Below are 24,323 nucleotides of genomic sequence, written 5' to 3' on the forward strand. Positions count from 1 at the left end.
AAAGATTGTCAGAGCCAGAGGTGATACGTGACTCCAAGACCTAACAGGACTGACACACTTATGAACTCAGAGATATCATGGCTGCGTGCACAGGACCTACATGTGTTTGTTCCAGATGAGGTCCCAACTAGCACTGAGACGGGGAGTTCAAATGGGGTCCTACCCCATGAAGGAATCCTACAGATTCAGTAAGTTATGATTTCATGGTTATTTCTATTTTTAAAATGGAAATAGACCTCAATCCCAAGTGAATATCTGTACTGTATACGATACTGGGGTCATTTAATCCCAGAAGACACGGCGTCTCTTATCTTTTAGATCAATACAAACTGAAAGGGATTTTCTCAGCTTACAGCTTCATTATATAATTCTTGTAACTTATAACCTAGAAAACTGCAAATCAATTTACAGTACGTATTTCAAAGCTCATGACCTCCGGTGAGTATAAACATCAAAAGGGGGGGTGGATAACTACTACTAAGACATACAGATGCTGCTACATTTCCAAACCTCAGACGCTGTCTCATGACCAAAACTAAAAGCTTTGCCAGATCTATGTGATGTAAAACAGTTTCAGTTAAAAGAAAAATGTATGTCGTCTATACTCTCTCAGTCATTTTATTCATATTTTGGAACACATTGCACTCTTAAACAGTGGTTCTCAGCTTTCCTAAGGCTGCGACCTTGTCATACAGTTCCTCATGTTGTGGTGACCCCCAACCATAAAACCATTTCAGTACTACTTTGCAACTGTGATGTTGCTATTGTCTTGTAGTACAAATATTTTTTTTAGAAATAGGGGTTTTGCCAATGGGGTCATGACCCACAGGTTGAGAACCACTTCTCTGAAAATTTCCAAATTGAATCCCATGGGAATGATTTATTCTGCAAGGCCATTTTCAAGGTATTTCTTTTCTCTGCAGCAGCATAAATCTATAAGGGGGTTGTTCCTCCACCCTGAATAAAGTTTAAGATGTATGTTTAAGTTATATGTTTATGTATGTGTCCATGTATGTGCATGCGAGTGTGTCATATCCCTGTGAGTTGGAGCCACAGGTGTTTGTGAGAGTTAGACGTGTGTGCTTGGCTCTTCTGCAAGAGCAGTGCACACGCCTACCTGCTGACCCATCCCTTCAGCCTCCATGAGCAAAGTCTTAATTTAAGTCACCTGCGCTGCTAGGCTACGCCATGTTTTTGTTTGTTTGTTTGTTTGTTTGTAATTTTTAACAATGGCAAAGAAGAATTTCCTAAGCAGGAGGTTGATTTTATTAATCATTGCAATCAAGTACGTGTTTGTGAAATGCATCCCTTATACATAAAGGAGTAAATCACAGTCATGCCACAAATAGATAGGCAGGGACTATGGTGTGGAAAAGACCTTGTGCTTCATACTCTATAGTCCAGTTTTTCTAGAGTGTCTTTCCGACAGTGAGGAAAAGACAGTGAAATGCATGTGTGGTTTCACTATGCCTAAACAAAATTCTTTAATGAATTAATGAATGGCAGCTAGTACAGATAACTTAGTAGTTGTTGAGCTAAGACCAGGACAAAATATGAGAGGAAAGCTTGCTGCTAGGACGTCTTCCCACATTCAATAAGAAACAACACCATGGCCACAGATGAATTTTTACAAATCTTGTAGTCATGCTAGTGAATCAAGCACCCTCTAGTGGCCATGAGACTGATTTCATCCTAAACTAAGGCTGATTTTCACAGATTAAAATGGTGCAGATTTTTACCTCTGAATGAGCCTTCTCCTCAGCCTGTAAAAAAATAGATAAATAAATAAAATAAAATAAAACAGAGGGATTTTAATTATGAAACTAACATTAACTTATTCTATATGTAGAAATGAATAAAATACTCTTAAGATGTATTTACAACTTTCATGATTTAACACAAGAGTTAGCTATAAATATAACTAATATAATAAAACAGTATACTATTGGAATCAGATGGATATTGACACATGACACAAATATTCAAAACTAAAAGTATATAACAAAACACAAGGCAATAAAAGATTTTAAGATCTACAGAGACCATTACAAAACAAATCTTATATAAAATGTATATTAGACCCCATGAAATTAAACGACAAGTGCAGTTTACAGGGGAAATCTGGCCATTATTGTTAATAATAGAAGGTAGAGGTTACTAATTTGTCTTTTAATTTTCCATAGCGGTTATTAAAATTATTGGTAGGCACATCAACCAAATAACAGCATCCTTCATTTTAAGGTGGTAATAAAAGAAACAGCCAGATAATGATGGCTGTGCAGCTTATGGAAATGAGAATTGCTGTACAAAATGGCAGGGTGACATATACTTCTGTATAGAAGACTCCCAGGTCTTTGTTTTTCATCTTCGTGCTGAGCTAGGAAATGCCAGCAAATGAGTTATGGGCACCATTACACTTTGGGAGGCTGCAGCAATCTGGAAAGAACTGGAGAATGTGTAATGTCGCTGAACAAACTCATTCTGCCCACTGCCACTTGCAGAGAAGGGACTGAAAACAGTCTTATCACCTGTGGCTGCTTTGGAGACACTTTGTGATAGGTTGATATAGAAAATGCCTGAATTTGTTTTGCCTATTGTCATCCAGAAGGAATAAAGACACTTCTCACTTCTCTCTCTCTCTCTCTCTCTCTCTCTCTCTCTCTCTCTCTCTCTCTCTCTCTCTCTCACACACACACACACACACACACACACACACTCATACACACACCCATACACACACAAACACAGAGAGATGGGGGGGAGGGATGCACACACATACATACACAATACAAATAGCATAACTATCTGGGTATATATTTTTCACAAATGTCTCTTCTAACCTAAATTCCATGTTTCTCTTTTTCTGTACATTTTAAGAATGTCATGATGTATAATATATCCATAATCTGCTAACTCTCTAACGATGAAGACTTTGTTTTTATAAGAAACCTGTGTATTTAGAAGCAACTTTGACATGTCCCCTTCATTTTACATCTTGTTTTAGCTGCTTAACTGAAGATTTTTGTTTTTTAAAATACTAGTAATTTGAAGTTACTCTATGTGGTTTGGTATTTGGATCTGCAGTATAAGCAAAAAAATTAAGTCAGTAACACATTTAAGCTTATTAACAATTTTCTTTGACTACCTAACATTTTGTACATTTATTGATATAGTTGATTTGATTATATTCTCCTTTTAGCTGGTTCAGATTACATTAAAATTATAAAAAACTCAATAAATAATCGATGGGCCTTTTAAAGAGATCTGCTTTGTTTAGATGAATCAAAATCTTCATACTATCACATTTTAATTAATAAATAATTAAATAACACCAAGATACAGATGTTGGCTACTTTTTAATGTGCTACATGGCATGGATTTTCTCATAGCTGAGCTTTCAAGACCTATTACTTCTTAAATACTTGCCTGCTTTCATAGTCCATGGTTATTTTTACCATTAGGACCTATCACCATAAAAATGGAGCAATGAGACAAATATAATATTTTCTCTTCCTGTAGCTTAGAAATGGGTTTAGTGATATTATAGTAGAGTTTGATTACATGATGTTTTTGGTGACTCTTGAAAATCAAGACCAATATACTGAAATTGTTGGTTAGCAATATGAAATATCCTACCTTTTGATTTGTAAAAAGCAAAATATCGTTTGATTTCTGTACTCCTCAAGCCACTTACAGTTATAATTAAAAATCACTTCTTAGTATTATCTTTGTATTGAGCCATTTCTGAAGGACATGCCCAAGGATGAAGGCCTTTTGCCCATGAAATCAGTGAAAATCAGAACATACAAGAGAATGTGATTGGTAAAGTGTACATATTTTACCAATGTAAACTCCTACTGTAGGGATCAATAATATAAAGCAGTATAATACATATAAAAACTTAAAAAAATCTAGGTATTAAAAGGTGATAATAACACAGATAGACTATCTTCAATTTGTTGTTTTAGTTGATATAAACATTAGGAAATATAAGCATGACAACCGGGAACACAAACATCTTCAATGTAAGGAAGAAAAGAGGAGGTGGCAGAGGCTGTGGCCTTTCTGAAAGCTTTTGCGTTACCTAAAGATGACTGCAAATGCAGATAGACTTGCCTTACTGCCACTTTCATTTATGTCATTAATATTGAGACAGGAGATGTACCTATCCCAGAATTTGCTATGTCAACCAGTCAGTCTGGCCTTGAACTCACAGAGATCTGCCTGCCTCCTGAGTGCTAAAATTAAAGGCATCTACTGTCATGCCTATCCTTAAAAAAAAGAAAAAAAGAAAAAAAACAAGCAGACAAACTAAAAACAGAATTCAGAAATTTACATTTTTAGACAATAGCTCACAGATGCCAAACTTCTGGAGGTCAAACTTTGGCCAATGACAAGCCTGTGATTTCCAACTTGCAAAAATTCTATAGGAAGGAAGTCAGAACTTAGAGGAACAGTGCATAACATTGGGCAACTTGTCTGACATAAACAGTCATTACCAACTGTACCAAGTAAGAGGGCAAATTTGTCTTTAACCTAGCATTCCCAGGAAGGTGTAAATGTTAATTATAAATTACTGTTACAGTTCACAGTGTAAGATATATCTACAAGTGGATTCTGCTATGGAGGTAGAACAGGGTGTCAGATAACCTTGAAATCAAAGATGGTTTTAAGTCTCTGTGTGGTTTCCAGGAACTTAATCCAGGTCTTCTTCAAGAGTATCAAGTGTTAACTACGGTGACATCTCTCGTTTGCCTTCCCATTCCTACCTTTTTTTTTTTTTTTTTAAAGAGGCCACTTTTTTGTTTGTTTTTGTTTTGTTTTAGTTTTTGAGACAGTTTGCTGTTTCACACAGCCTCTGCCACCTCCTCTTTTCTTCCTTACATTGAAGATGTTTGTGTTCCCAGTTGTCATGGTTATATTTCCTAATGTTTCCTCACCAGACGAGGTCATTGGATCCCATTACAGATGGTTGTGAGCCACCATGTGGTTGCTGGGAATTGAACTCAGGTCCTCTGGAAGAGCATTCAGTGCTCTTAACCACTGAGCCATCTCTCCAACCCCCCTTGCCCCATTCCTACCTTTCCCTAGCTTCAAATCTCTTATTGTTGCACTGTTGGTTACTGATAGATTCTAGAGAAAAATTCTGTTTGCTTTGTTTGCACTGTTGAGCCCTCCAGTCTTCAACTGATAGATTCCCAAGCTATGGTCACACAGATAGCCCTGGCTCAACCCAGTAACTCACAAATCAAAACAAATAGACATGAAAGTGAAAGAGAAAGGTTTGCGAGGAAGAAGGTTTATGGACAGAAGGGTAGCAAGAGAGGCAAGAAGAGTGGGATAATCGTGTCTTTAACTGACAGTCTGCACTTTAATGGCATATCCAAAGAAAGAAATAAGCGAGATTAACTTATAAGCAGAGGCTGTATTATGAAGCCTATATATTTATATGTATGTATACATGTAGCAATAATAATTGAAGAGATCCATCAAAATAATATACAGAAGTAGGCGGGGCTTGGGGGTAGGGAAAGGAAGCAACAAAGAGAGCAGGATATGGGGAGAGGGGACTTAGGGTGATTGAAGTATGTTATACATATGTATAAAATGTAATAAAACCTGTTGTTTGTGCAATGAATGAATGCAAATATGATGGAGGGGGAGTATGGACATAATTGTGCTTTTCTTTAGAGCTTAACTGCTGAGTGCAGGACGAAGGACGTGACCTTTTCATGCCCTTTCGATACAAAAGTAAAGGCTACACATGTAACTTAAGGGTAGATGAGACTCATTATCTGCTCTGAACACACCAAAGGAATCTTCCCTAAGCTATAATCACCTAATGGGTATTCAAAAGAGAAGGAAATGCCTTCAAGGACAAACATTCTCACTTTTGCAAAAATTAATTATTGTATCTCACACTGGGGAAGCTGAAACACTGCTATCCATCTCTTGAGAGATAATTTTAAGGAGGAAACGCCTTTCAGAAGGTATTCTTTTTTTCCTAGAGGGAAAACAAACAAACAACAAATACTTCTAGGTCTTCTAGGTCTTTGAGGTCCTATGGGCACAATCTTCTCTGACAAGAAACTTAAAAATAATAACTGGAGAGTATGCTATAAAATAATTGTTATCTGTGGATGAGAGAGGAAGACAAGACACAGCCTGGACACAGGGTGGGGCATAGGCATGGTTTACAGATTCTGTCACACTCTAACACATTTTATGACATGCTTCAACACATTCACTTATTATAACGAGGGCACCAAAGTCAAGGGAAAGGCATGTGAGTAGACCACAGCCTATATGGCCCTACATTCCTAGTCAGCTGCCATATAAATTCATATAAATTTCAGTTTACTTGGTCATTCCTGCACGTCCCAGGCAGAAAAACAGAGCGTACTCACCGTAGAGTAAAGAGAGGATGTGCTGGAGACCAAGGAGAGCGAGGATCCATGAACTGGAGAAAACAGCAACATGGTTACAATACCAAAGTCGATTTGTCAACCCAGACTTTTACTCAAAACATAAAGAACAGGTGGCTCGAGATATAAATTAACCACAGAAGAAGACTGGGTTGTGAAGAGAGGCTGACTGGAAAAGTTGTAGAGACCCAACTGTCAGGAAGCCCCATTTATGTACTGGCAGCATTCGCTCACCATGTTATCGACAGAAGTAGTGGGCACAGGGCCCGCAGCCTGCTTTTACATATTGGGAGCTGCAGAAATGTCCCATATGTAATGAGCAGGAATCTAAAATCCTCTAAAAGGCTTTGTGTATCACGTTTACTGAATATCATTTTTCTGTCATAAGATCCTGGTTCAGAATTTTTTCTCTGCGTATTTTCAAGGGAATAACTACCCGATTCCTCTTGCTATCTCATTACTGTGATGAAGTGATCATCACCCTCTTTGAAGTGGGGAATTGATTCTTCATGAATTTCAATAACATAAAACTTTTTTTTTTTTACTTCTAGATAAAAGTTGAGATGAAATTTTCATTCTGAGTCATTGATCCATGGCAAATACAAGGCCATCACAATTGAAGGTCTTCCATTGCATCTGAACCTAAAATGTATTAAACCCAAAAGGTAGGTGAAATTATGCTTAATTATGTTTGCAGAAAAGTCCTTCCTTTCTTCCTTATGGAATAATGCTGGCTTTTGCTTATGATTCATCCCTTAAATAAACAGTAGCTGAACACATGCAATACATGACATCCTTGCAAGATCCTGGGGTCAGACATAAATAAGATACAACCCTGGGTGCTCAGAAAGAAGTCAAGAGGCACAAAGACAAAAGATAACTATAACAGAGTCATCCCCGTGCCAACGAGGTCAACTGTGTGGTTCAAGGGAAGAGAGGGAGGTTCTGAGGTTTACAGAGGCCTGTGGAAGCTGTACCACAGTGCCTACCCAGAGGGCAGAAATTAAACTTGAGAGAAAGAGAGCAGAAAGAGACTTTTCCTTTTTTCTTTTGGTGTGTGTGTGTGTGTGTGTGTGTGTGTGTGTGTGTGTGTGTGTGTGTGTGTGTGTGTGGTGTGTTTTCAGTGAGTGCACCTAAGTGTGTGCTGGTAACCAGGGTACGATATCAGGCAGCTTCCTCTGTCACCTCATACCAGAAGGGTCCCCCTCTGAAGTGAAGTTTGCCTTTTTAACTAGGCAGCTTGCCCAGGGAGCTTTGATACATTTCCTGTCTCTATCACCCCATGCTAAGCTTACAGGTAGGCACAACAGCGGCTGGCTTTCTGCATGGGTACTGGGGGTTCAACTTAGGCCCTGACGCTTGCAAATAAGCATTTTTTTTTTTACCTACTAGTCCAATTCGTCAACTCCAGGAGAGTCTCTTTTAAAATGTTCATTAGTATATAAAGGTTGGTGAAAAAGTGGGGTGAAAAATGACCCGTAGTGTTTGAGATAATACTATTTATTACTTTATCAGGTGTGCAAAGCATTCTGTTTTTGTATAGTCAGTCATCTTCTGAAAAGGTCTATTCTTTCGATTTCTACGTAGCTCTTTAGTGAAACAAAAATGACAAGAATTAGCCTGAGGTACCAGAAGGAAGATAGACAATGGACAAAAGTGTCTCTTCTCGTCTGCTTCCTGCCACTTGTTCTTGATGGGTCTATTGCTTTATAGCTTGTGGCATAGTTTCCTCATCTGACAGTGCGAGCATAGAGCAAGAATTCCGTCTAGTCCAAGACTGCCTTCCTTCTTGGTCACAATTTAAGCTGGGCTTCATGGTTTAGCATTGGGTGCATGGGCAGGAAAGGGTTCATTTTGCCCGCTCAGGAGAGCTTTCAGCAAACCATATCATTTAAATATCCAGTGGATGCCAAAATGTCCCAGCCATGAGCATCATTCTCCTTGTCGATGAGAACTCTGCCAAATCACCCATATGTTTAGCAGAGTTTGAGAAATATAAGGGGCTTCTGTGCAAGCACACAACACAGTCACTTCATAAAGACAAGAGTCCAGTGTTTCAAATTAGTTACATGTTGTGCTCTCTGCTGGAGTATCAGCTGACCCCCATCTGCCACAGGGAGCTCAGTGGTTTGGATAATATAACCATAGGCAGTGGCAAAGGTGGGCAACTGGTGTTATGCTGGCATATTAAATTTAGAGCAATGACCCGAGGAACATGCATCCATCTTGATAGCTACTTTAACATATTTTAAGATATCTTACATAAGAAGACACAACGGAAAAAGGAGGAGGGAGAGCTTTGTTTAAAGTCCCTCTCATCCACATGAGCAATCTACAAAGTGAGGGGAACAGAAACTCTAGGTCACAGCGCTAGGAAACTCCTCTGAGTTCAGATTGTAAGCAACTCACGGCTAAATGCTTATCTTCCAGTGCGTTTCCAGGTTTAGCGGTGTTGTGTTGCGCTCCGTTATTAAATGATGGCTTTCATATTTGAATTCACTCTAGTCACTTTGGATTGCTGTGCCTAGTTTGATCGTCTCCTTAGCTGGCATGCGTTGGATCTGCATGCCATATGCTTTCTTCATGGGTAATTAAAAATGATTCATTCAATTAAAGGGAAATTTCTTCAATTAGTATTGACTTTTAGATAATATGTACACTTGAGAACACATGTGCGCTTTAACGTGTATTTTAGCTTCCTGGGATCTTTGAGTGGATTTGCTTAGAGCGTTCACGTGCAACTGTTCAAAATAAGACATTTATTAGGCCAAGTAGAAATTTTATTACCATTAGATGAAAGCATGACCTGTAAAATGTAGGTAGAATATAAATTCTAACCTGGCACAGTGGCTAACAGCACATAGATCTTCTAAGAGTAGAAGTTGGAAATGTGCAATAGCTGTATAAGATGGTTCATTTATGATTTATGTATTTCTATAGCTCTTTAATGAAGGTGTCAACTTAAACATTTGTTCCATTATATGACACACATGTCAAGTCCCCGCTACAGCCCTGTGCCTATCTGTAGGAGAACATTGGAAATATCCCAAATCATTCTATAGCCAAGCACCAATTTAAAAAGAAACTGACATACATCTCAATATATAAAGAAACAATAAAGTGGCTTCAAACCCTAGCAACCTCGAAATGAGAATTACACACGCTGATTCATTTTTTTTTCCTCAAGGATCCTTGTGAATAATAAAATTGGTTTTCCTTTCAGACTTACGTGAAATAACATTATTTTTATCTCCCTCCGTTCCCATCCTCATTACCTTCCTCCATGCTGTCTCTGAACGAGCCTGAGTGGCTGATGGCACGTGGCCTTTCCTCCAGAGACGTGGCACTTCCGCAAAGCTGGGCATCATCATAGAGGTCGAAGGAGGAGTCCTGGGCGGGGATGCTGCTGGAACGCATCATACTGGGTCCAGGCAGGTTAAACTGAGACAGGTTGGTGGGACTCACTGGAAAGCGAGGAGAAGGGGTTCAGCAACTTGGGCAAGGAAGATAATTGGCTAAAACAAAGTGGAAGCAAATCCAAATTCTTGTAAAAACATGAACTCTGGGAACTCTCAGTTTTAAGGAGCTCAGGATTCCACTGGAGAAACGTCAGTAACAGAAAGGATGGATCTTTCCCCCCCGGTACTTTGTGGCAATAATCTCGCCAATTTCTAAAGCAATACAAATCATCACCAACAAGTCACCTTGGTTGTTTTGTGCTAGGAATATAATAGCATGATCTTTACTGGTAAATTATAAAAAAGAAAACAACATCGTCTCTCAAAGCTAGAGGTTTTGTTTCTAGAAAATAAGCATCGCTTTAATGGGAAAAGTATAATGAAAAAGAAAGCAGAACATAAAAAGAAAAAAATCCAATCTCCACAAAACGAGCTCTTTAGGTGTTTTCAGGCAGAGTTGTAGTCATTTTGAACCGTATCGGTATGACTTTATTAGAGCAATAAAGAAGAATAAAAGGTGTTTTTCTTAAATAAAATATATATGATGTCTAGTGTCTTAGAAAGAGAATCATAAAAAAGCCATTTTCTGCTGGATGTCAGATGAAAATATCAGAACGAGGTTGTCAAGACAAGCATATTTCAAAGACGCATCTGAAGTGCACAACTTTGAATAAGATTCTATCAGCTGCCTGGGCCTTGCGGCTTTCACAGTATTCCATGGCTTAGACCAATGACAGTCATCAACTGTGTCAAAGATGTGACTGAGTCAACAATTACATCAATAGACACTAGACTTTGAAATTTGACAGGAATGAGGCAGAAACACCAAGAAACAGCCATCATGATTTGTCCTATTAGAATTTCTCTTAGTTAAGAGTGAATTCACCATTTCTCTATAAGGCACACGCTATTGCTCTTTTAAACTAAAGAAGGGACTGCTGAGCACTGCATTGGAGAATCACATTGGTCAGGCTGAATTGATTGAGGTTTTACAAACATGATGTATTTTCTGACACATGACCCATCTGCTTAATATAATGACTTGTTCTTGTTCTTGTGATAAGTTAAAATGAAAGTCGTGAAATAAGCAAACATGTGTATCTACTGCTTACAAGGAGTTAGGCTTAATGTGTCACAGTCATAACTGAAAGACGAGACAGACATAACCATCCTCTGATAGTTGTACATTGTAGTTAAGTGAAGTCTAGACAAGGAATCACACACACACAAACACATACATACATTTAATATATATGCATATATTTACATACACATACATACATTTAATATATATATATATACATATATTTACATATATAATGAAAATAAAAAAAACTGAATATATAATTTATGTAACTAACAGAAAGAAAGAGGAAAATACAAGGAAGAAAAGAAATAAATAATAAGTGACAGAGACAGAGAGACAGAGACAGAGACAGAGAGATGGAAGGGCAGACTAGACAAATAGACTGAAAGACAAAGGGAATAAAGGAGGGAGTGGCGGAGGAAGAAGGTGGCTGAGAAATTCTTTTCATGCATATGCCACCAGCCTAAAGCAGTGGCCATTACTTCTAAATCACTGTGGCTGCTGTTAAGAGCCAGTAGGTTTATAATAGGACGTTTAGAACTGAATGTGTATGTTCAAGGCACAGAGATGGGGTGTGTTAATCTCTCTAGTATGCACATTATGATTTCATCTTATAAAATAGAACCTGTGTATGTGCATATCACTTTAGCCTTCGTGTCAGCATTTAAAGGACACATGTTCCCATTTGTTTACCTCAGCGAGCACAGATATATCCATGTAAATGCTCCTTGTATACTTTCAAATCTAACATTTTACCCACTCAGGGTAAAATAGTAGTGAAAGTTAATGTAAACTTTATGGAAAATGTTGAATTTATAAAGAATATTGATTATTTTCCATTGGAAACGTACCAACACTCCTAAAGAATGTTCAATGATAGTATGGATGAAAGGTTGGTTGTTTTATGGTTGAACTGGATGAGAAACATAGTAACTCATTTTAGGAGTGTCCAATGCAGGAGTGAACTAAATTGGAGAAAAGTCTCACAGATAAAGCTAGTTTTTTAATAGAATACAAAAAAAAGGAGTAATGTAGTACTGGGGCTTAAAAAAAAAATCTAACTCCGTCAAAGATCCAAATTTTCCTCTCTAGAGCACGACAGAAATAATGAGAGAAAATGTGACCGTTAAGGTCTAGTCACAGGCAGGAGTCACAGAGGATCTCTGAATAGGAGAGAAACAGAGGGGCCAATCTCTTAATAAAAGGATTACCGACCTGGCCTTGAGTGGAACACACAGAGCAAAACTGTCGAATGCATTGACAGTTATGTTTGGTGAGTAGGGGAGTGGGCACCAACAGGAAGCTGACTGTAGTTGACGACATATTTATTTACTTTATTTTTATGTGTACACTACTCACTAAGTTTTCCCCAGTTGCTGGGGCAAGCTTCTAAATGACCCTAAGACATTCCATACACTCCTTTCTCTACCCAGCTATAAACCAGTGGCATTATGATACTGTCTTAAATTAGAAAATCTTATGTCAGCTAATTTTAGAGAGGTGTATGGACTCTGAGCATGTAACTAAGAACATGGTTGAAAATTCATTGCCATTGTGGGGCGAAGGAGTATCTTTTAAATGGTAACAAAGCCCTGATGTTCATAAGGCATTGACAGGTCATATGGGACCATGGTAAAGATCATTGTCTATGCAAAAAGTTCTAGCAGTTACAGTGGGAAAAGATGGAATAGGGATGATTCAGCCTTGGATGCTTTGAGGTTGAAAGTTGAAAAGTTCAATTCGCTGGATTGTGAGCTGTCTATGGTGGCACTATTGAAACCATATTTTCTTACCTGATGAAAGATACAGAAATGAGACTACGACATATGTGACTTGACAGAAGAATCAATTTGAAAAAAAAATAATAATAATAAAGTATCAGAAGCAGGGATCAATATTCTATTACTATTATTATTATTATTATTATTATTATTATTATTGTCGTTGTTGTTGTTGTGTGTACATGTGCACGTGTATGTGTGCACTGGGACCTCAGTTGTCAGAAAAGACAGGAGGCACTGCATTGCCCTGGAGTTACAGGAGATTGTGATCTGCAAGGTGGGTACTGAGAAACAATTTTTTGTCTTTTGGAAGAGCAGCACCGGCTCTTAACTATGGAACCACCTCTCTGGTCCAAGAAATTGATTTTTTTTTACATCATCACTGGGTCTTTTAAATGATAAGTGACATATTTAGATATGTTTTGGTGTTTTTTCTATCTTCTCCGTTTCTGTGGTATGTACGTAAATGACCTCACTTCCTACAAATGATGCTAATGGCTAAGACAGCCATTTAGCTTTCGAGATAGCCCTCTAAAATGGTTCACAGAGTGCTGCCTTCAATGACATATTATGCCTGTTAAGGAGCATTTTGATTCCAATAACGTTTCAAGAAATGATCTTGCAGTCACATAATGATATATTATTTTCAGCCTAATTATTTCTATATTCTACTTGTCTGTGTAAAGATCATTAATTTTGTTCAATAGCAACAAAAACTAACGTGTTTTACTGAATATAAATTAGGACACTGAGATGGAATGGAAAGAATCCTGTTTTTGAGATCCAGTGTTCTGTGATTTATCCCTGCTTCTGATACTTACATTGGTCCTCTGTATAGCTCAGCTTTAGTCACAAAACAATAATAATTATATTAGTTACAACTATTGAAATTAAACATGCATTATGAAAATAAGTGATACACTATTTGGAAATTATTCTGCGTCCAGTAGGCGCCATGCTGAGACTTTTTTTTCTCGATTACAGCAATATCCCCGTGATAGTAAGTTGTGAAAGGGGCAGAACAGAATTGACAACTTAGAATATTTTACCCAAGTTGGAAAAGTGGTATTTTCCGGTGGCTGAAGATGACATGGCAGAAGGAGACACCAAGGGGGACTGGCTGCCAGTATCCTGCAGCCCGCCAGTGGAATGTGAACGTAGCCACTCTTTGCCTTCTTCCTGGTTGGCCTGCCGAGATGATGGGGTGTATCTGCAAAACAGCACAGCTGAGACACTTCAGCACGTCGACAAGGACAAGGCAATACCGGGACAAGAAAACAATCGGAGGAGCTTACTGCTCAGACCGAGCCGCAATCACAAACAGATTGGAGCTAATTACGATTGCTCAGTTCCTCCAGATGATCTGGCACCGTCTGCTTGATCCCATGGGGAAAATGAATAGCGGCATTTGAGAAGAAAATGATGCTTCTGTGAGATATGGACTTGAAAGTCACAAGCAACGAGCAGGCAGCCAAGTTAAAGGAGAAGGACCCCCCAAGCACTGTGTTTGGAAGGACATGAGGTGAGAACACCGCGTTAACATGGCGGACCGGGGTAGGGCAGAAGCCAAGGAAGACACAGTGACGTCACAGAACACCATAGGAAAAGGCACACACAGTGATAGCTGGAGTTTTCTTTCAGTTCTTTGGTTAAACTTGTCATGCTTATAACACTGTCCCTGTTAGCTGTTTTCTCTACATCTTTTTCTCAGAGAACAGTATGTGTAAGTTCATGGCCATGAACTCAATTTTAAATTTATTTTGCTCTGAGTTGAGTAACTATTTAGGACATGCTGAATGGCATTAGATTAATTAAAATTTAAACTGATTTGGTAATTTATGAAAGCAGATATGGAAAGCAGATATTGGGGCTGAGTTTTTATAAAATACAATCTGTAAAATAACACCTTAACTGCCATACCTGCCCTGTGGTGATATTATTATTTTTTACTTCATTTGTAGCATACTTTAACCTTTCATCCTTATTTATCACAGGTGTCGACTACATAGTTTCATTTGTTTTAAATGTAAAATTCTGTGTTTCAAAACATGTATGGATGTCTATAAGTGTGTGTGTGTGTGTGTGTGTGTGTGTGTGTGTGTGCACATTGTGTGCTTGCATGAATGTGGAGATCAGAGGAAGAAATTGGGCATCATACTCAATTACCTCTGCTGTACTGCTTTGAAAGAGTGTCACTATGATTTCTCCAAATCCAGAGCTTTTCGAGCAAAAGGCAAACCTGTGATTTTCCTGTCCCCACCATTGCCTATGTTGGAGTTTCAGGCCATGTGGCTACCCTAAGCTCTTTAATGTGGGTGCTGGGATTTGAACCACAGTCTTCATGTTTGCTTAACCATCAATTTTTACCTTCCCAGTTTCAGTTTTGACATTTTATCAGCATCTACCTCCAAGGTGAAAAACCTGGAGAAGTTAATTTATCTTTTTTTTTTTTTTTGGTTCTTTTTTTCGGAGCTGGGGACCGAATCCAGGGCCTTGCGCTTCCTAGGCAAGCGCTCTACCACTGAGCTAAATCCCCAACCCCAGTTAATTTATCTTAATAAAGAGAAATGAATCCATGTGTCCTACCACTGGGTGCTCCCATCATGAGCAAAGCCTCAGACAAGCTCTTAGTACTTCATGAATTGTGATATTCCTACTGGGATCCACTGAAGTCATCACCTCCATCCCCAGTGGCCTCTCTTTCTAAGGAGCAGTCACCTACTCTAGAAGCTGGAGAAAGCATCAAGATAAAAAGTGATTTCATCTCCTGTGTCAGGTGCTACATAATAAACAAGTGGGAAGAAAAAGAGACAGCACAGAAAGTGTACATAACGACAGAAAGGGCAGCAGTTGTGCTGAGAGAAATATATACCTTAGTCCCTTTTTGGGTAGTGTATTTCTGTCAAGCTGCATGCTGTTAAAACAAAGAAAATCCCTAAGGACATAATGCAAACACAATTTCCAAATCATATATGTAACAAAATGCATCCTCCAAACTATACAAAATAACTGTCTGCTAACGCATGCATGAATCCTGAAGAACTGACTGGAAAAGCCATCTAGGTGACAGGATCTTCGACACTGCGATAAATATGGAATTTCCTTCTACCCTAGTGACATTCAAAACAATTAGAAAACACATTCTATCTTAAGTCATGTTAACAGAACTTCCCTGTGGATACCGTGGTAACCCCTCCTTCCTGTGCAGGTAACTAAACTTTTGCTGTGATTTCATATGCAGGACAATCAATGAGATGCCGTGACTCCTGCTCTTAGAGGGACAAGTCCCACTAACAAGAAAGGATGGGAAAAATCAAATAATTCTTTTATCTTTCTTTTCTAGTTATTTCTAATAACAGTACGGGTAGGTTTGGTTCCCATGGACATACAAGAAGTAATTTAATATATAACAGGTATTCTTCTTTAAACAATGTTTATAGTATAATTCATTGACATATTTTGATGAAGTGAAGCTATTTCATCTCTCGTAAGTCTTTGATTGGGCATTAAAGGGTTATATACTTTATCGTCAGAGTTTTAACTAAATCCCAGCCAGTCAGACATGGGGCTAGGAAGATGTGCTAGGCAAGTGTAAAATGACTCCCTGAAAAATGGAGGAGACAGGGAAGGTCCATTCTACTCTCTAGCATGCAGATTAGCAAAGCACAAAATGAAAGTGGATGGACAGAACGGTTGCTGGCTGGTTTGGAACATCACATGATCAGAATTAAACACACAGCGTGTGCACAATGGGGATGACGTAACATGAATGCAGACAGACCGACTCAAAATTGAATCACTGAATATCAAAGCTAAAATGTTTTCTTCTACTCCATCCAATACACAAGGTTGGTTCTGGTCATACATTGTGATTATAAAATTTCCTAATGAGTGGGAATAAACATGCTGAAGAAGTCACAGTAAACAAATAAGACATTTCTAAATAGGAATTTAATCGGGCTATGGATTTATGTGCTCTAAAGCCATTTTAAAGATTATTTCTTTAAAATATTTCAGAAAGTGAGGATGTTACTATTATTTTGCCAGTGTTGTATGAAACAATGACTTGATAATATGGTTGTATAAAAAAAGTACTTGTCTATTTGTTACAGTGAAATTTAGTGAAATAACAGAGAGAAATAATTGCTTTAAATTTGAGTAACATAGAATCATTTCCTAGACTAGATCTAGACCAGTGATTCTCAACCTGGGTGTTGCAACGCTTTCGGCAAAACTCCACCCTCCAAAATATTTAAATCGTGATTCATAACAGCAGCCAAAGTATAGTTACCAAGTAGCAACAGAAAGAATTTACAGTTACGGGTCATCACATGATGAGGAACGGTATTAAATGGTCGCAGCCTTACAAAGGTTGAGAACCACTGCTTTAGACATCCATGACAATATTCTGTTGACCTTTCTGGAAAGGGTCAAGAACTGCCAACTCCAATATCAGCAATGGCTAGGGAGGGAGGGACAACAAGGACAGTGGGGATGTCAATCCATGCACTGTTTGTCTATCACCAGGAGTTATAATACGTGACACAGTTGTCACATTTCACATTTAAGGACAAACCAGAAAATTTTAGGGTCATCTATGATTTTAAATATTTTTCAGCCACAGTAAAGTAGAATAAAATAAAACAACGTGGGACAGTTATAGTCATATAACCACCAATGGCTAACCCTTATATGCAGGGAAATGTGAAAAAAATACTATCTCATTTGTATTCATTCATATTCTTACTTTTTAAATTTTAGTGAAGAATAATTTATACAAAAGTGGGAATTAGTATAAAAACCCAGTGAACTATTAGTTCTCAGATATGAAGATCAAGGTATAACAAGAGAACTCAACAGCTTACATCTACCATGTATGTCTCAAATTAATTTAAAAAAAATCACACTTTAACACACTATTATAGTTTCAATTTAGTTACGAACTGAGCAGTTACGTCAGGATATGCACATAAGATTTTCTTAAATAGACTACACACGTCCTCATATGAACTCTTAAGGATTAAAATATAGACAGACTTTGAAGTTTCCTTCCGGGGGGGTGGTGGTAAAAGAGTATACACCATGTTTTAAATAATAATAAAAAATGTTCAATGTAACCATTTGCTGAAAGGAACTGGTTACTGTCAGTCTTATATGTTATTCTTATTAAGATATTCACATTCAATTTATATGATTTAATATTCACTAGTACACTTAAAGCATATTCCAAACTCTTTATTTTACTATTTTAATATTGAGTTAAAATTAATCTATTTCTACAACTGTAAAAATGATTTGTTTAAAACGGTAAATAATTATATAGTTAATGCTGTGTTTCTATAATAAACATTTTTATAGAATTGGAACTAAAATTTGGAAGAATTTATTAAAACTGAATTCCAACAGCTATATATAGAACTTGTTGATCTTAACGTGTAGTTTTGATTTGACAATGTTTTTGATTAAAACTATGCACTTGACCATATTTCTTAACATTTAGTCTTTGAATGCAAAAGAAACAGGCTTAAATCTATATGTAATCAACTTTGTATTTTTACGCTTAAAAATTTTAAATTATTTGTATTTTGGAGGTTGGTTATGGATAATGAACTATGGCCTGTTTGTTTGATTTAGATATCAACTCATTTTTAATGCATCATATAATGTGTTTATAAGACCAAGATGCATTATTCAAATAAGACTGTTAGTGCTTCTTAAATAATTGTATCTATTTGTCATAAGTTTTATACATGATATGTGATCATGTGTATTTGTCTTGTGACTACTGAAACTAGAGTCTGAGACGCAATTGAAAGTCTAGTTCTTTTGATAGATGAACCAGCATCTGTTCATTTCACATTGGGTGTTCTCACCAAACCAAAAGGGAAGTAGATGGGTTTTAGTATGTAAAGCCAAGTTGTCCCAGATCAGATTTTTTTTATGATGAGAAAACATACATTCTGTAGTTACATCATAGTAAATATGAGCATCGATGGTTCATTTAGGTCTCAAACACTTTTATGCAAAGAAAGTGCCATTTGCTGACTCTCAGTGTGCACAGAGGTGATGAACTATTAAAGGCTGCATTTCACTCCTAATTCTGAATTTCAGAAATGCAAGGGAATCCAGAAGAAAATCCTTGGAAATTATAGGTGAGTGGACAACTTGGGCATTATAGACTATGCCTTAATAAGGGACTTAACTTATATTTTAAATTCAAATGTTGCTCAGAGCATAACCGTAGAATCCATTTGAACTTGGTTGTTAACAAAGTTTTAATCATCCCAAGGAGCTGTGTTGTCTTGAATCTCAAGCCAACCATTAAAAATGTCTTGAGAAGATACCACTGACTGTGTGAAGACGTACTTTATATATTTACAATCTTGATATTTATACATTGTGTAACACATTATGCAAATTGTCTCGTGACTAACAATGTTAGCATTAAGAAAATTATCCAATCACCCTATCTTAAATGACTATTCCACTGCAAATTTGATAATGAGAGAAGAATAAGACTGCTCTCATCATTATTAACTATCAACTTCAGTTCAAATTTATGTCAATGCATAGTTTTATTCACAGTGGGGATCAAGGGAATTTAGTAGGGTGCAGTGCAGGAACAAGGGGTTAAGGACTCATCAATGCCTCCAGGAAAGCTCACCTTTCTGAGAGAGTAGATCTCACACTACCCGTTCTCATGAGCAGGCTCTGCACCTCGTGAGTGCCTGTGGTCAGTCCAGACAGGGAGCCATGATGGCTGAGGGGCAGATCAATGGACTCAGAGCTCGTATGGAGACTAGTCATGGACTGGTAACTTGGAGTGTCCTTGCTGCCGGCAGAGGAACTGCTCAGATTGGCAGCCCACACAAGCCCACCGGATGTGAAAGAGTGAACCGACGCTGGGCTGGAAGCCAAGGAGTGACTTAAGCTTATAACATCTGTAGTTAGGTCTGAGGGTTTATTGAAGAGAGGGCTGCTGCTGCCGCTCAGCCCACCAGCACTGCCCATGCTTCCCGTACCGGACGACGGTGACTCCAGACTGCCTTGTCGGGCTAAAGAGGTACTAGGGCTGGGCACTACCGAGGAGGATTTCACCCCCTCAGTATTAGGTGCGGAGGCAGATTTGCCACCTGCCTTGGCACCGAACAACCTAAAAGAAAAACAAATAACAACTTCAGTTGTTCCAAGAGACTCATACCTACGTTTCTTAGGGTTTCAGTCCACAGAGCCCAGTGTGCTTTGGAGTAGCGAGCTACCAAGCACGTCCAGCCTCTATGTTCCTGAAGGTTCTATGACTGGCCTTTTATTAATGAACTACTAAAAAAAAAAATCTTATGTTATCTTAAGTAAGCACTGGCCTGCAAGCAAGGTGGGCGGAAGTGTGCAAAAGTCAAACATGATTGTGCTTGACTTTTTACACTTCTAGTGATCAAAGGACTCTCAGCTATTTTGGCCATTTCGGTGTTACGTATCGACAGAACCATTATAATGAAACAACTTCTACGCATTCGGTGTATGACGCTTGAAAGGATTTTCCTCTTATTAAAATAGATTGTTCAAAAAATCTAAAGGGGACATTTCAGGAAAGGTTCAAATAAGTAAGGTAATAACTAGAGGCCTGAGTGGCTGGGCTGGAAATATTGGATATTGCTGACAACTTATGGATTTGTTTGTATCTTCCTGTGGAAAGACCACAGGGATTTGCCAGTTGCCAGAGCTATTCAAATATATATTTATAGCAGTGGTTTAAAACACCATTAGTACTAAGTTAGATACTGGAGTTCAGTTCAGAAAACATTTTAGTTTTGTAAATGAAGCAGATGACATAATCAAATTTATGCATATATGGAAATAAAATGATATGAAGAAATGGCAAAATGAAATCCATATTTCCTGCAGTGGAAGATTTTTTTTTATGGCGAATATGAGAAATTGTTTCATAGGTAATGGGCCACTGGAGGGCGCTCCTGGTTTATCTCATAAGCAAGGAAACTTTACACTTGCTACAAGTTATAAGTTATTCTTTCCAAGAATGGTCACTTCAAATCATAGTTCACAATTAATACTTCCAATGACAAATTTGACCGCTACTTATTGTTTCTAAGGTTACTTAAATGTAAATTCTTCAAGACTCTTCCTAAGAGATCAAAGTTCTAGGGTAAAGCAGGAGAATAGAAACAAACCTGAAATATTTTAACAAGTAATAGGCAATAAATTATACTCTTATCATTTTGAAGATGAGAGAACAGAGCCAGGGCTATTTAACAATTTGTCTTAACTCATGCACTAATTTCTGACCTCTGCTACACTTAGGGTATTTAGAATCAGGTATATTTCCTAAGCAGGACATTGATGAAGACTTATAAAAGTCACCTCATTCCTGAGTTCTTGTCCTATGTCAAACATCTCAATGTTTTCAAATTTTGCAATCAGATCATACTCTGATAGCTTTTTGTGTTGCTGTTGTTGCTATTACTATGCTATATATATATATATATATATATATTATGCTGTATAAATTGGTCCACTCTAAACTGTTAAGAGAATATATCATCTATATTCATAATTGCCAACTCCTTAAGAGTCAGAAAGATATTATATACTGGAAGTAAATGTGGTATTCATAAAGATCTATGCCGTTTGATTTTTTTTTTAATTATGGAAAGGAGGGGTGAAAATCGCTGAATTATTTTACAAGCTATCACTTTATTTCTATGACTAGCCCATCATGGGATCTCATGCCCGTTACACATGCTGTTTGTATTTCTAGTGTCACACTGTCTGTATAACTGAAATGCTAACTATTCTCAAAATGAGCATCACCATTTACACTATCAGCTGGTGCGACCAGCTCCGTAGAATTCACTATGTTTTAGACAAGTCTAGGATACAGAATCTTAGAATATTTAGAATATATTGAAAATAACTTTATGTAGAATAAATGCATGTTACATACTACCTTTTACGTCCTCCCAGCATCTCTTTACATACCCTTACCTTCGAAATGTAGGCGAGGCAATATCTGGATATTTGGACCCTGGCTGTCTGAGCCCTTGAGTACCGCAGGCACTGGCAGAGGTGGGGCTGGATTTGGGGGAACCTGACAAGGAAACACTGTCTGAATCCGACACTGCTACTTTCTCCTTTTCTTTGTCAGTTTGGTTGACAGTGACTGGACTCGAGCGCCCTGAGCCGATCTTAGTGGGTTCTCTCAGTTTAGAGGTGGTGGCCCCAGCTGACTTGCTGCTGACATTGGAATCAATGCTGCTGGTGCTGGATCTGTGACCACCTCTCCCAGGGATACCGCTGGTGCCGGACTTAGAAGGGCGGGGCAAACTGCGGTACTGAAGGGTGGCCTTAGAGCTCACGTGCATGACATCCTCTTGATTCTGGGACCCATCCAGGCTGGTTTTCCTTCCTGCGTTGGACTTCCCACCAATGGCAGCGGATTTGGGGATTTTTCCCAGTGTCGCTGAGCCACTTGTTATGGTGGCGCCGCTGCTGGTAATCATGGTAGAGGCCCCTACACCACTTGGCTTCTTATATCCAAACGAACTGCTGGCTGTGGATCTTCCAATGCCTGAGGGTGGCTTTTTCCCTTCATCCCCGCTGCTTTTCCCTGCATCTGAAGGAGACCTTTGCAAGGATGATCCTTTAAGAGGCGTTTTCCCTTTCTCGGAAGCTTTGGCATCATCTGTCTTCCCTAATTAAAGAGAAACAGGCAGATAGGCTCATTTGAATATTTTGACGTCAGAACACCTCCAAAACCAAATGTAAAATGTGAATGCTCTTTAGCTCTTTCTATCACTTTGGTCCTGAAGTATTTCTTGTTTCAGGTCTAAAGAGGAATGTACTCTAATATAATGAGGAGACTGATTGCAAATCTAGGAAAAAAAAAATCATGGCTGTCAGAGGCGCTGTGATGAACTTGGGACAATAGAGTGAAAACATGTGGCTTCCTTATTTGTTTATGTCCTGTATCTTATGACAATGTTGCTTCAGAAGGATGACCCTTTCTCCTCTCTAGTTAAGTACTCAACAAAAAGTTAACCTCAGTTACCTTTATCATGACTTTTATCCAAAGCACCCCAGGATAACACACTTGAGAGGACACTATTTATAAAATACAGGGAGAGTCCTAAAAGACAGGTGGCGCAGTTGAGCAGAATTCTTACACTCTTTCCTTTCAGAAAGCCGAGTTCACAACCAGAATCTGCACTGTTGAGCAGTGTAACTCTCCAGTTCATGTGACTGCTTTCAACTCTCGGGTTTGTGGTAAAAGGTACTGGGGATTCACACAACCAATATTGAAACATATTCATTAACAAGTCAGGAGAATGAGTTACTATTCTTCCAGAACCAATACTTTACCTGTACATGATCTAAAGTAGAACAGACTGAAATAGAGCACACAGCAACCCAGCAACCCCATGCTACGAGTATAATCCCTACAGGACTCTCAGATTGTCTTACTCCTGTAGGCCTATATGACAAAGTGTGTAGATTATAAAATACAATCAAGAAGAACCTGGTTGGGTTGGGGATTTGGCTCAGTGGTAGAGTGCTTGCCTAGCAAGCGCAAGGACCTGGGTTTGGTCCCCAGCTCCGAAAAAAAGAAAAGAAAAAAAAAAAGAAGAAGAATCTGGTTATTAAAGGGAGATCTAATACACGTGAACACAGATGTCAAACTGGACCACAGGTTAAAACTCTCCGGCAGAGAAGGTCCCAAGTGACAAGCCTACCAGGGGTCTTGAGTGCGCTTGTGCTGGTTTTCTGCCTTGCTGGTGTTCCTCCCTGGGCAGACATGCCTCTCCTCCAGGAGCCTGTCTGAGCCACGGATAGGCCGGCTTTCTGCCCCGTCTTCTCTGAGTCTTCAGCAAGTCCAGAAGCAACACCCTTCCACTTGGCGCCTCCATCGACGTGGCTGTCCAAATCCTCCTCGGTTTTCTTCAGCTCCTCCGGACTATCCCAGGTCTCATCTGTGGTCGAACGCTTCTCTGCGTCTGTTTTCAGCTGCAAAGAAAAACTCGCGTGAAAGAAAAGCTACAAAGTGTGAACCAGGAGCCGAAAACGTCCTTTTAGATCACTAGGAGGAAAAGGCATGAAGTAGTGATTTATACTTCAGAAGAATGCCGGAGGACGATTCTATTTTTAACTATGGACTCACTTAGGCTTTGTCAGTTTGAGCCATAGAATTCCCCTTTGCAGATATTAGAGAACGTCAGGATTAATAATGTTCAGAAAAGCCTAATTAAACTCCACAAAGGAAGGGGTTCTTCTATGACAAATGTTGACAAGAAAAGCCAAGCTAGGATAGGATAGATTCAATGCTCTTTCTTGACTTACAAGTCACCAGGGAGCCTAGCGATTTGTTTTTCTTTAGATCACTATAAAATGAACTGAGAAGAATTCAATGTTACACTGTTTTTAAATTTCATTTTTTAAAAAAGTCAGTATTCGAGGGAAGGGACATGTCAAGGTGGGTCTTTCTGGGTTAGACATCAGCAAATCCACCTAAGCTGCTTATGATTTTCAGAAGAGGCTGGGGTGGGCACTCCATAGTTCTGAA

At 38.5% G+C, this 24,323-nt stretch overlaps 1 protein-coding gene across 1 annotated transcript in view; it reads right to left on the reverse strand.

The window, feature by feature from the left end:
- The window catches only part of Nav3 (neuron navigator 3), a 528,911-nt gene that overhangs the window by 60,052 nt on the left and 444,536 nt on the right, over positions 1-24,323 (reverse strand). The window contains exons 14-21 of the mRNA XM_032912252.1: positions 23,497-23,767; positions 21,752-22,457; positions 19,416-19,904; positions 15,624-15,665; positions 13,801-13,961; positions 9,701-9,889; positions 6,408-6,460; positions 1,740-1,763 (exon numbers count right to left, since the gene is read on the reverse strand). Of these exons, the coding sequence (XP_032768143.1) occupies positions 1,740-1,763; positions 6,408-6,460; positions 9,701-9,889; positions 13,801-13,961; positions 15,624-15,665; positions 19,416-19,904; positions 21,752-22,457; positions 23,497-23,767 (1,935 nt within the window). The remainder of the gene's footprint in view (positions 1-1,739; positions 1,764-6,407; positions 6,461-9,700; positions 9,890-13,800; positions 13,962-15,623; positions 15,666-19,415; positions 19,905-21,751; positions 22,458-23,496; positions 23,768-24,323) is intronic.

This window comes from Rattus rattus, chromosome 1, assembly GCF_011064425.1.
Source record: "Rattus rattus isolate New Zealand chromosome 1, Rrattus_CSIRO_v1, whole genome shotgun sequence".
Classification (NCBI taxonomy): Eukaryota; Metazoa; Chordata; class Mammalia; order Rodentia; family Muridae; genus Rattus; species Rattus rattus.